Source organism: Aquila chrysaetos, chromosome 3, assembly GCF_900496995.4.
Source record: "Aquila chrysaetos chrysaetos chromosome 3, bAquChr1.4, whole genome shotgun sequence".
Taxonomy (NCBI): domain Eukaryota; kingdom Metazoa; phylum Chordata; class Aves; order Accipitriformes; family Accipitridae; genus Aquila; species Aquila chrysaetos.
The window spans coordinates 71,846,671-71,859,545 of NC_044006.1; the positions used below are offsets into that span (position 1 = coordinate 71,846,671).

The 12,875-nt window shown below is 35.6% G+C and overlaps 1 protein-coding gene across 6 annotated transcripts in view; it reads left to right on the forward strand.

Annotated features, from left to right (window-relative positions):
• PRKAG2 (protein kinase AMP-activated non-catalytic subunit gamma 2) overlaps positions 1-12,875 on the forward strand; it is a 226,541-nt gene that overhangs the window by 206,077 nt on the left and 7,589 nt on the right. For all 6 annotated transcript variants that reach the window (XM_041122702.1, XM_041122703.1, XM_030010416.2 and 3 more), the window contains 8 exons: positions 404-485; positions 2,005-2,063; positions 5,198-5,243; positions 6,043-6,097; positions 7,964-8,090; positions 8,873-9,038; positions 9,365-9,402; positions 12,150-12,296. In XM_041122702.1, coding sequence (XP_040978636.1) covers positions 404-485; positions 2,005-2,063; positions 5,198-5,243; positions 6,043-6,097; positions 7,964-8,090; positions 8,873-9,038; positions 9,365-9,402; positions 12,150-12,296 — 720 coding nt within the window. The remainder of the gene's footprint in view (positions 1-403; positions 486-2,004; positions 2,064-5,197; positions 5,244-6,042; positions 6,098-7,963; positions 8,091-8,872; positions 9,039-9,364; positions 9,403-12,149; positions 12,297-12,875) is intronic.

Below are 12,875 nucleotides of genomic sequence, written 5' to 3' on the forward strand. Positions count from 1 at the left end.
TTATTGTTTCAGTCTTTTTTTATACAACTCTTGCTATAGTGAACGTTAACTAGAAAATAGCGCAATCTTTAAGTGTTAAGCTATATCTGTAAACTGCACACTTGAGATAATTCATTACAGATTTATTCAACATCATGATTATGGGGTATAACTTTTATGGATAATATCAAACAGGAATAAATTTGAGGTTGTTTTTGCTAAGCTTTTTTCTAAGCTTTTTAACCATTTTAGAAGTAAAAGGCTTGAAGTTTTTGTTTGGTGTGTGTAGTCTTTGTTCTAGTTTGAATGCCACCTACCTGTTTGTACTGCCTTTTTTTCCTAGTAACTGGGGAAACCCTTCTGTTGGTGTCTGGTGTGCTAAATTAAGAGCAAAGATTTGTTTAGTTGTTCATTCTTCTTGCAGGTAAAGAAAGCCTTTTTTGCCTTGGTGGCAAATGGTGTGAGAGCAGCTCCACTGTGGGAAAGTAAAAAACAGAGTTTTGTAGGTAAGTAGTGCTAACATTAATCGGGATGACTTGAATTTCCAGGGTGCTTTACTATTGCAGAAGGTGGTCTGGGGCTAGCCATTGTCTAACATCCTAGAGCTATACTGACAAAGAGGGTTTCTTTTTCCTCCTTGTGACAAGTGAAATGTTCCCAGCTTTCACAGTGTTGCTGTGCTTTGAGAATCATGATTATTCTTTTAGGTCCTGACCTTTTGAAATTTGGTCTCAAATATGTGCATTTCACTGTATTTAAAAATAAAGGTAATGGTCACAAAAAGGAAATTTGAAAATAGGAACTATAAAAAAGGAAGAATTTAATGTTACAGTAATATACATGTAATACGAGCATGTCTTTCTCTGCATGTTATCAGTAAGGTGCACTGAAAAATCTTTAAATACCAGAACTAATGTTGAATGCTACAGATATGTCCCATATTGGGAGAAAAACATTAGATCTATGTATTGCTTTTTTAAAAGTCATGTCATTAATTGCCACAACAATAACCTTCCAAAGTTAGATCTGTGTTGCAGTTAGAAGACAGGGTCATAGTCACAGTTACAAATATTATTACTTGACCTGGAATGTAAATGGAGGATTCTTGGAAATGAATGGTAGATACTTTACAACGCATTTGTTAAAATGCTTTAAGTCCAAGGGGGGTGGAACAGTAGTTTCATGCAATATATCATAGGAATGCTGTGTCTTTAATTTTCTGTCTGTAACTAAGCTCTACTGATATAAAGCTGATCTCCAGATTAATTTTTCCCTTCCCCATTTCTTAGTTTCTTCAGTTTAGATGTAAGAGTAGTAAACAGTGGAGCAATTACATCTTCCCAAATTTAGAACTTGAAAGCTCAAAAAAGATTAGTGTTTTCAGGTAACTAAACTAATCATCAATACTATATTACATAGTTTGGTGTTGGTGGTTAAAATGTATATACTATGGATGTACTATCTCTTTTTTTTTAAAAAAGTCACATTTCAATACAGACATTGAGGATTACTGTGGAAATGATTATATGAAGTTCTTTAATAAGTAATATTCAAGAAAATGGATCATACTGTTCCTTCATTTGAGTCTGAGAGTCTGCCTGACTTGGCAAGTACATAATGAGAATGTGTCTTACTCGAGAAGAAAATAGAAGGCAAGGATAAGTCTCCTATGCTTAAAGATGTTCTAAACCCCTGCTTTTCTTTCCATGCTTTTGGGGGTGGATGCAGTCTGGATTCAAGGTTTTCTTTGAGTCAGATTGAAAGAAGAGGAGAAGCACATAGGTTATAATTTTGAATATTATTTCAGAAGTGTGTTTTTTATTCTGAAGTATTGTATCAATGTGAAAGTGAATATACATAGTTTTGGAATTCCACTGTTGATTAGTCCAACACAAATAGTATGTTACATGGATTTAATGTTTATTAAATTACATACTGTGAATATAAATAGAGAAAATAACTGGAAGTTCTATATGTTAAGTATATATCTGAAGAACCTTTTTTTTTATATATCACTTGTTACAGGAATGTTAACAATTACAGATTTCATTAACATACTGCATAGATACTATAAGTCTCCGATGGTAAGTATGATGTTAAGCTATACTTTTATCATTTGCCATACAGTACAGAGACTGAAATATCAGACTGAAAGATTGATGATGATGATACTATTATTTAAGTCCTTGGAAGCTTAGATATATCATGGGTATACTCACTGCAGGGGGGTTTTTGAAAGAAAAGATGGCATTGTGAGCAAGGTAATAGAATGGTATCTGGATACCTAGGTTCAGTTCCCAGCTTTAGCTATGAAGGTCCTATGAGCTTGGGCAGGTAACGCAATCTGTCTGCTTCAGTTATACATGTATAAACATGAGGAATTTCCTTAATGAGTACTACCATTTATTATGTTTTGTGTGGTGCTTACCATAATGATAGCCTTCATTTTGGATACGAGGCCCCGCTTAGTTTTGCAACTAATGAATAATGCATTTGGGATGAAGGACCTGGCTTAACACACTTACTAAAAACTACATGTGATATAAAAAGTATGAAGGAAAATACTTGATTATTGATCAATGTATTTATTTGTGTTCAGGTTGTTTCAAAGCACATATTTCAATAGCAATCGGAGCTCTATAAAAATGGCAAACATCAACCAAAGAGCATTTGGGGAGGATGTCTAAGTTATGTGAAAAAGTTCATTGCATTTAAAAATCAAGTATGTAGCTATGTGTGGTTCACGTGTTTTATATAATCATCTTTGTCTCATAACTATGATAGAGCTATTCCAAAAGGAACGTGCAGTTAAGCAGAATGCTAGCTTACAGAGGCTTGAATGCATTAAAAGGTTACTCTGTTCTTGGAGTGATGGTGTAGAATAAACAAGTTAAACTAGTTAAATATATGCAAATATTTTAGTTACATGGCTGAGTCGCACAATCAGTTGGAGATCTGTTGACTTCAATTAACTGTAATTTAAAATTCCCATTGGCAGTCAGTTGATGAAATTCCCTAGCTTTCATGTTCATACAAACATTTACATCCCTTTCTTGTTCCTGTCAAATCACAATTCCCCCTCGACCAATTAAAACATACGTACTACGTTTTACTAGCTAAAAAATCAAGAACAGTGGGATGAAGCAGACATCTAATCTATTAGGCTTCTCAAAGCTCATGTTAATTTTTTAAATTATAGTGAAATTCTTGTCAGATACCAATAGTGTGGTATACTGTCCTTTCTTCTTGTTAAAGAATTTTTTCCCCTGGGTATTTACAAGAGGTGGTGGGAGAAGCAAATGAGAAGTGATTGCACACTGGTAACTTCCTTAAAATGGTTTCCATATTGTAATGACCCTCAACCTCAATACTACCAATTTTTCCATGTAACTTTACCTAAGGTCTGACTGTTGTCACTCCTGTTGACATTGTCTAACATCCTATTCCATAGGTTGTGCTTAAAATAGCAGCAGTAAGGAGGAATAGCTGAGAAGTGACATTTGACTTGAGTGATTGATGTGTTCTTCTATTTAAAAAAAAAAAATAAATAAATTAAAATAATGTTTCATCAGGGAATGCCCTAGTCTTAATAGGTAAAATTATGCTGAAAATATAGTTCTTAAGTTCTTAAGTCATTCTTTCTAAATGCATCAGAACACATACAGTGTGAAGCATGTCGCTGTTCATGTACTAGATAATATCTTTAAATGATTGAGAGGAACATCCAGGTAGTTTTTCCCTATAGTGTGGTCCAAGAACTAGGTTTAGCCTCATCTCATCAGCCTCTAAAGTGGTGTCCTATTCTTCTGATCACTTCAGTAGATTTTCTGAACTGCACTCCACTGTCTTAACTGCCTTTTTTGTCAAGTGTCCTAAAAGATTATTTAACTTACATAGGTATCTCTTATGTCAGCCAAAAATGGTATATTTGAGTAGTCCAATTATAGTATACCAATATAACATTCCCTTATACTCTTCAAAGGGTGCTAATTCCAGAGAGTAATCTAAGTGTAGTCTCCTTCAGCTCAAAGATAAATGTAGTAGGCTTTGTGGAGACTTCTACCCTTCACCTATAAAGTCTTCAGCTTCTGCAGTGTTTGCAGAGGTACCTGACAGAGAAGACAGAAGTAAGGTATGACAGGCACCTTTGGCCTAGGCTATAGCAAGTACAATTACTATTTCAAGTGGCTGGCTTGCAGCTTGATACCTTTAGAGAAAGGTAGCTTTCACAGCTGAAATCTTTTTAGAAAACTATCAGCAAGATGGAAGGAGCTGCTCTAGGGAGGTTATACAGTCTTTTGACAAAGAACTTGGTGAAACGGCTGCTAAACAGCCAGAAGTTGGTGACGTGACCATGTCTTTTTTGGTTTTATTTTGTTTTAAACTTCGAAGACTGGACTCTTGAAAGTGGTTTGATGTTACTGCGGATCTGATCCGATGATAAGCTTCCATCAAAAGGTGCAGACTTGCTGCATCCTTTGTCCAGTATCATTTGCCTGTTCTTTTTGTGAGCCAGTTAAGGAAGCTAAACCAGCAGAAAACTAACATTTTTGTAACTTTTCTTTGCCTGTTTGGTTCCTGGGACCAGCTGAACACAGGTCAGATGAGCAACATTGCTGGCACAGGAGAAATGCTGAGAGCATGCATGGCTTAGATGCAGTGTCTGAAAACATTTGAAGAATGTAACATCAGTAAAAGATTAAACTGGGGGGGTGGGGGGGGGAGGGCAGCGGAATACAATGTCAGTTCTTCTGATTGAACTGAGCCACTAAACCAAGTGTTCTTGCTTGTTTATAATCAAGTAACAGTAAAATTCATCTCTGTTAGCATTAAGGAGTCAAGTGATCAGGGTAAGCTTTTTACTGGTTTGGGTGTGTGAGGAATCATCACAGGGTTTATGCTGCCATGATTGTTTTAAGGTGAGATAAATTACTGAGGAGATGTCTTTGAGTCTAAAAGAGATCTAGACTACAAACCTAGGCGGGTAAAAGATCTTTCCAGTCCCCTGAAATGATAGGTCCAGTATGGTACTCTGCATTGAGCAGGATTGCACCCTTTCTTCTTGTTATTGCCAAGAAATGTTATTCTGGACTGTTCTTACTTTGTTAGATTGCCTGCAATGAAATGTAAAGAAATTATTCAGATATTTATAATATCATTAATGATGTTGGGTTTAAAATTAATACTTCAAGCTAAACTTTCCATCTACCCATTGTAGGTTCAGATTTATGAATTGGAGGAGCACAAGATAGAAACCTGGAGGGGTAAGAATATTTACTACTTGGTTGATAATTTAATATGTTCTAATGTTTTTCACTATAGTGGATTTTTAATTAATCATAGATTTAGCTTGTCTCTCTCCACATACTTTTTAATGAAAGCAAAAGTATTAAAAGCTTGTCCATTGGCTCCTGCTGCTTGTTTTTCTATCTGAAACGGTATGTGGACTAGGCTATATACTACTTTGCCACTCGTTAGTGATTAGTACCATCTTGCTCTTTAAGAAAGAAAAAAAGAAACTGGAATAAGGCAGCATGTATGGCTGTAGAGTTGATAAATATATAAGGAATGGAAATGTATCTGAGCTAAGATGCAGAATGAAGAGATGACCCTATTTATTGCGTGAACTGATGGATGAGCAGCAAGCTATGCCAGAGTGAATTGCATGATGCAATTAGAAAATTATACAGTGTGCTGAGTGTAAACGGAAGTGCTGAATGCAGGGAGGAAGCTTTATGTTAAAAAATAGACTATATGCCATGAAATAATACATAGAAGTACTCCATGCAGCAGACCCCTCACAGAAAAGGAACTGGTAAAGAATTATTTGCCGCTGTTGCAGTGACCCCTGGTGGTAATCAGTTTAGTCCTGCTTTTAAAACTTTCGGGTTTTTAATGTCAATATAGAGGAATGTGCATAAGTGGTAGAATAACTAACATAGCTGTACATATTGCTGTCTTTCTTCCACTTAATTTTGTACAAATGGATTCATAAAATGCTTTCATAAAAAAGCTAATGTTTTCATATAAAGTGGTAATGGTCTATTAATTTTCTATACACAGAGCTTTATTTACAAGAGACATTTAAACCTTTAGTGAACATCTCCCCAGATGCAAGGTAGGATTCTGCTTTTCAGTCTGCTTAACTTGAAATAAACTAACTCCATCTCAACACTGAATTTAAGACTTTATATAATAAGAAACAATTTATATTTTAAACTAGAGTACAATAATGAAGGACAGTCTTTTAATATAATCAAGAAGGTGTGGGAGCTTTTTTTTTTATTGTGAGTGAGGACTTTTTTTAATTATTCAAAGAAGAGGATTTTTAGTTAAACTTTTGTCTTTATTAGTGTAACTGTTCTGGTAAATGAACTAGACATGGATCAAAATTAATTGCCCAAAAACATGCCAAAAAGGCAACATGATGACCCTTCAAACCAGCCTGCAAGTCATGTTCATTTCACGAAAATCAAAAACTATACAGAGCCTTTCAGCTGTCTTGTTCTCAGCAATCATAGTAATTGAAAACTTACAGTACTTTTCAACACAAGTGACTTCCCTTAACTAAAGGAAAGACATTATCTGTGTGTTTTGTTCTGCTCTACTACTAGGTTGTGTTCTTTAAAATATAAATGACTGTCCTTTTCTTCTTGATGGAATTTGAAAGAAATAGTTTTTAAACTGCCATTATACATTATTTACCGAAGGTAACTTGAGAGAGAGCTTTAGTTGATCACTTAACAACTCAAGTACTACTTAATCGCTGAACTGAAGAGCGGAGTTCTGATTCTTGCTTCCAGTTCGTGGAATAAGATTGCTTATGCCCTATCAAAGGAAACTGGTGAAGGGAGCTCTAGTGATTAACTCGAAGTAATGTTATACTGTATCCTCAGTTGAATTGCCATTAAGTCATGAATAAGTCCTTCAATTAAGTCATAAGGAATGTATTTTGAACGGTAGCTGGTTGCAAAGACAACAAAGTAGTACAATTGTTTTCAGTCAAAGGTGCAGCAAGAGAAGTATTGCAATAAAGAAGATGCAGCAGGACATGTATGAAAGCATACAGCAAGTCAACTTAAGACCTGATCCAGAAATGGACTTGGGTTCTGTGACAATCAGACTGCAGCACTTAAGAGTAGTTAAATGCTTACTCGAGCAGTGGAATCTACAGTGCAATGATGGGAATCTTGATTCCATGTATATCAAACAGGGATAGTTCATCCCTGTAATGGACTGAGAACATATAGTTTATTATGTATGGGAAGAAGTCTACTTCAGCAAGTAGGTTTTTATCAAATTTTACTAACTTTATTACTTACTAATTTATTGCAATTGGTGGTCAGCTGTTTTATTATAGTCTTACTAGGACCAAGAAAAAAAAAAAAAACTTACTTGCAAGAAGAGCAGACTTGCACAGGTTGGAGTATTGCTAAATCATAGTCTGCAGCGTCTGGAGGAATGTTTCAGATCTCCCGAGAATAATTTTTTGCCAATACCCCATGATAATTCAGTGAATTTCTAATTGTTTTGGCTTAATTGCATATATGTACTTATCCTAGAAAATGTTATAAAAGTTTGGCATTGAGATGCATTAAGTGCAAGAACACTGTTTTTCACTGTTTGTCTCTGAACAGAAATATTCATTCTGAGTACAGGGGAACTGTAAGCACAGCACTCGCTGGGAAAACAATTTACACCTGTGAAGAAATATTTCTGCTATGTTTTCTACCACAAAAAGTCACTTTCCATCACATTTTCTTACTGGTTTTAGATGTTCATGAGCATATCATTGTTGATGTGTTTTACCAGCTGCAAAAGTGTAATTTGAAATCCCTTAACTTCTGTTTTCTATAACATTAAAGGTAATGCAAATAATTACTCATCGTATGTACTTCATGGGAGTTTGTAAATATGTGTATATATTACTTGACATTACTAGCTAGAACTCATCCTTTTTAAAAAAAAATGTTTTTCTCCTCAGCCTTTTTGATGCTGTATATTCATTGATCAAAAACAAAATCCACAGATTGCCAGTTATAGATCCAGTCAGTGGAAATGCACTTTATATACTTACCCATAAAAGAATCCTCAAGTTCCTCCAGCTTTTTGTAAGTATTTAAAATTATGCTTTGCTTAACTGATTTTTTTTTTTGCGCTCAGTAGACGTCTTTAATGTTAAGTAATTTAAGTTTTAGTATAGAAACTTTGTGATAAACTTCCATATTCATTGTCTCTGTGCATATCCTTTTTTGATAACAGAGAAATTAAAGCTTGATATAGGACCTGTACATTACCTTTACTTTGTTTTAGTCATTTAAAGAAACCTAAACACCAAGGACTTGTCTTGGCTATATGAGTAATTTGCTGTCCTTTCTGGAAGATCTGCTCAGGTTCAGAAGCTTTTTTACATGAAAAGAAAAATGAATTGTGTCCCAGAAACGAGATTATCATAGGCTACAGTGAATAACGTTACTCACAGGAATGAATAGGAGGCCAAACAAAGGAACAAGAGTTCAAAATAAGCATTCAGTGTGTAGTATGTTTTGCTGTCTTCTCTCTGCAGTTTCAGTGGGTATGACATAGCTTAGGATCAAAAGCTTTTAGTGATGGGTTACTCCAAAAATAAATGAGAAAAAAATTCAGTTACATAGTCTTAATTTAGAGTTGCTTTGAACAGAAGTAATGCGTCTAGATCTGAGCTTGTTTTGGCTTTATGTTAATCTAGTAGCAGATTACAGTAATCTGTAACAATCATTTGGAATCTGTAGATGGATGAGTGAATACAGATTTCCTGATTATATATACCGATCATGTGGAAACACAGTAGGTGTACAAGACATGGTAGGTGCAGAAAACTGCACTGTAAATAAATTCATTCTGACTTTCGTAGATGTCAGAGATGCCAAAGCCTGCCTTTATGAAGGAGAATCTGGATGAACTTGGAATAGGAACTTACCACAACATTGCCTTCATACATCCAGACACTCCTATCATTAAAGCCTTGAATATATTTGTAGAGAGAAGGATATCGGCATTACCTGTTGTGGATGAGTCAGGTGTGTGTTGGGTCTTCTGTATACAAAAGTGTGGTAAGATAAATGGTGCTGAACCCTGGATTGATGGGCGGGAGGAGGAGAAAGAATTTAAAAAAAAAAAAGGCAGGGGGAGAAGGGGAATATAGAGAAATATTTGTGCAAGATATAGGTTCATAGGCTTGGAAGAACTTCATGATTTGGTAGATTGTTTGGGGTTTTTTCCCATCTTTCCTTCTTGACCTGTCTGTTTTCTTTCTGTGTAATTATAAGTTAACAAATGCAAGCAGGAAGCAAGAAGACTAATTTTGTATTTTAAGCACTTTATTAACTTTTGTTTTTCTTTTTAGGAAAAGTTGTAGATATTTATTCCAAATTTGATGTAATAGTAAGTATATCTCTTAAAGTCTATTAAATATTTTATATGCAGTAAGCATTTGCAAATTAATTCGTTAATATGTCACTTTTGGCTGTTTTGTTCCTTAGGCTTTAGTTAACAAACTGAATAAAACACTCAATTCACCCTGCACAGCATTTTTTATTATTATTTTTTATTTAAGCTATCCTTAGTAATACTACTTGCACTCAGGCATCTACTGCTCTGGATGTTACCCAAAACTAGATCTGGCTGTACTCTTACAAAAAGAGGGCATAGGGTTTTTTATGTTTGTTTCTATTTTTGAGATAGGTTTTTCTTTTCCCAGCTGCTGCCATTCCACAGTCTGTTTTCAAAAAGAATGCAAATTTCTCCATGCAGTCTGGGTACTTTGTATGACTTGACCTTCTCAGTGAATTGGCCTGTGCTTTTGTGTGAGTCTCTGGCTCCAAAGTATTGCATCTGTATTCCTTTTGGTTTAGATCTAATTCAGGCCACTGTTTCTGGTTTTCCCTCAGGAGTGCAGCAGTGTAGTCAGATTCATGCCATGGTTTGCCAACCTCAGAGAGCAAGGGCTCTTCCAGTCTTGTGGTCTTCAGAAACTGGAAAAAGATATTTAGGTTTTTTTATCCCTGACCCCCCCCAGCTGTATGTACCTGCCTTCTAATTGGAACTTTTGATAGATACCTTACTTTTTTAGAGATTTAAGTGCCCAAGTTGCTTGTTCCACCAGCCTGCTAGTGCTAATGAAGAATCCAGATGTCTGAAATGCTGCGTAGAATGCTTTCAGAAATATGGAGAACAGTCCCAAATGGAAATACTTTAAGCATATGAATATCTCTGGCTGTTTCTTTTTGTTCTTTGGGATTCTCTACTGTGTAAGATCCTGTTCTGCCATAAAAGCCGGTCAGGGAATAGGTAGTAGCTGTAGCAAAAGTGATCTAACATACGAAAGACAATGAAATTTCACAGTTGGTGGGTTCAGTGTTTCAATTTATCTTGTAACTGCGTTAGACTTTGAGGTAGGACATGTTTCCTTTATTTGCCGTTCTTTTTCAGAAAGACACCAAAAGGAAGAGGGTTCCTTATGTTTTTCACTTCTTTTCTCATTTTAAGTGATGGGGCAACAAAAATTATAGGATTTTTCAAGATGCTGGATCATTTCTTTGGAAAAATTATGTACTGGGGTCAGGGAAAAAAAACATCACTGTTTGCTCCTAGCTAGTAACATGGGAAGGAGTTAGGGCATCTACTGATAATTTGAGATTTTCTTCACATATACTAGTTTGCTTATTAAATGGGCCTGGCGGAAAGATGCTATTCTTAGAAGATAATCACTGCTGAGGCTTCCAGGTTTTCATCAGTCTGCTTCAACCTGATCTTCAAGCTTTGAAAGAAGAAGGAGGAGAAAAAAAAAAAAAGTATAATCTTATCTTCCAATAAACATAGAATTTGCAAGATTCAACTGGTGATATTTAACTTGAAACCATGTGGCTAATTGCTTACTTAAATCAGTGTTTTAAGCTATGCCTGTATATACAGCTGGCTAAGTTGATAGATTTCTTTCATTTTAATAGAGTTCTGAATTCATTTTCAGGTTCTTGATGGGAGAAACCTGGGAATGGTGTGATGGTATAGAAATAGCATTTTATTACACTAGTTATTTTGTGTAGGGTGACTTCAGTTTGCAGAGGCTTTTTTATGTTCTCCTAGTGTCCTTCATTAGGAATTAATGAGTAAACCAAAACTGCTTGTATCTTCATGATCATCTCAAACCTATCTTGTCATGTTCAGTGTAATTCAATCCAAAAACTTGACCAATCACAGTATATTGTAGCCAAAAATTAATTTCATTTTATTGCTTGGTCCAGTGCTTTCATTTTAAACGTCTGTCTTTGTTCTTCCTTCAGTGCTTTGGTACACAAAATCAAGAGGCCAGGATATGCCAACACTTACCAAAATATTGCTATGATTTTGCCTACAAAGAAAGCTTCAGCTGGTCTGGACAAAGTCCTCTTGCTACAAGCATGGTCCTGTTCTTAAAATGAAAGTTGAGAATGTCAGCTTTCAAACTCTTTTAATCTTCTTCCTTTTAGTGGTGGTGATAGGTTTTCATTTATATTATTTTTATAGTACTTATTAAAGTACATATACACGCACACGCAAAAAAACATTGTTGTCAAATGGCAGTGCCAGCACAGTCCAGGAGAGGGAGTTTGAGCCCACAAATAAGAAAGGTGAAGAAAATCTCTAATTTGTTCTCTTAGATCTCCGCTAAGATCTACTTCATGGGTGGTGTTCAGAGCAGTTGGTGTCCTCCCCTATCTTATGAAAAACAAACAACAAAAAAATGTATATTCTTAAAGCATATTCTGTATATTCTAAAATCTGTAGAACTTCATGTTTACATTTTCTACTCATGGCAAAAGCAGGATGAGTGACTTCAAGCCAAATATCAGATAGCAAAGTAAGGAGACTTTCATTGGCCTAATGCATATCACAAAACAGTTTTATCAGTTAACCCAGTCTGTCATATGGTGTTTAACACAGTTGCATGCTTGACTGTTCCCAAAAACCGAAGCTGAAGAGCATCTGCTTTATTTAATATGTGACTTGGAATAGACTCAATTTACACCAGAAATGTGTATCTACTTGATGCCAAAATATTTACTTTATTGAGTACTTTATTACTAAGTACTGAGATGTGTTATGTGCCTTGGGGGTTTTTTTGTTTCTTTTTTTTTCTTTTTTTTTTCCAGAATCTTGCTGCTGAAAAAACATATAATAACCTAGATATCACGGTGACGCAAGCCCTACAGCACCGTTCTCAGTATTTTGAAGGTGTTGTGAAGTGTAGTATGCTGGAAACACTGGAGACCATTGTGGATAGAATAGTGAAGGCTGAGGTGAGCTTGCTTTGTATTTTTCCCTTTACTGTAGGTTAAAAGTTGTATTACCAAAGTAATAAACAGTAGAAATTTATCCTTTCCAAGTTATTTTGGTTACTTGGTGGAAGTATTTTTTTCATAACTACATGTGTTGGGTATTACTTTGCTGTATAGACTTAGGTGATAGGTGCTTAGAGGGATGTGCAAAATATTGTACAGTATATCTGTAATAATAGTTGGTTATTTGCATTTCTGTTTTATGACATTAACTGAACTGAATGCAAAGCTGCTTTGAAAGAATCAAGTTTATTCCAAGCCTGCTGTAAGTGTTGCAGGGAAATAATTCTTTAAATTCCAGCTTACGGCTAGGGTTGATTGGCATATTGTTCAGGAAATTTAATGGGTACAATTAGTTAATGCATACGGAGTCCTGCACTGCTGTCATAGAAATACTGTGAAACAGGGTGCGGTGGGTCAACCCTGGCTGGATACCAGGTGCCCACCAAAGCCGCTCTATCGCTCCTCCCCCCTCAGCTGGACAGGGGAGAGAAAATATAACAAAGGGCTCGTGGGTCGAGATAAGGGCAGGGAGAGATC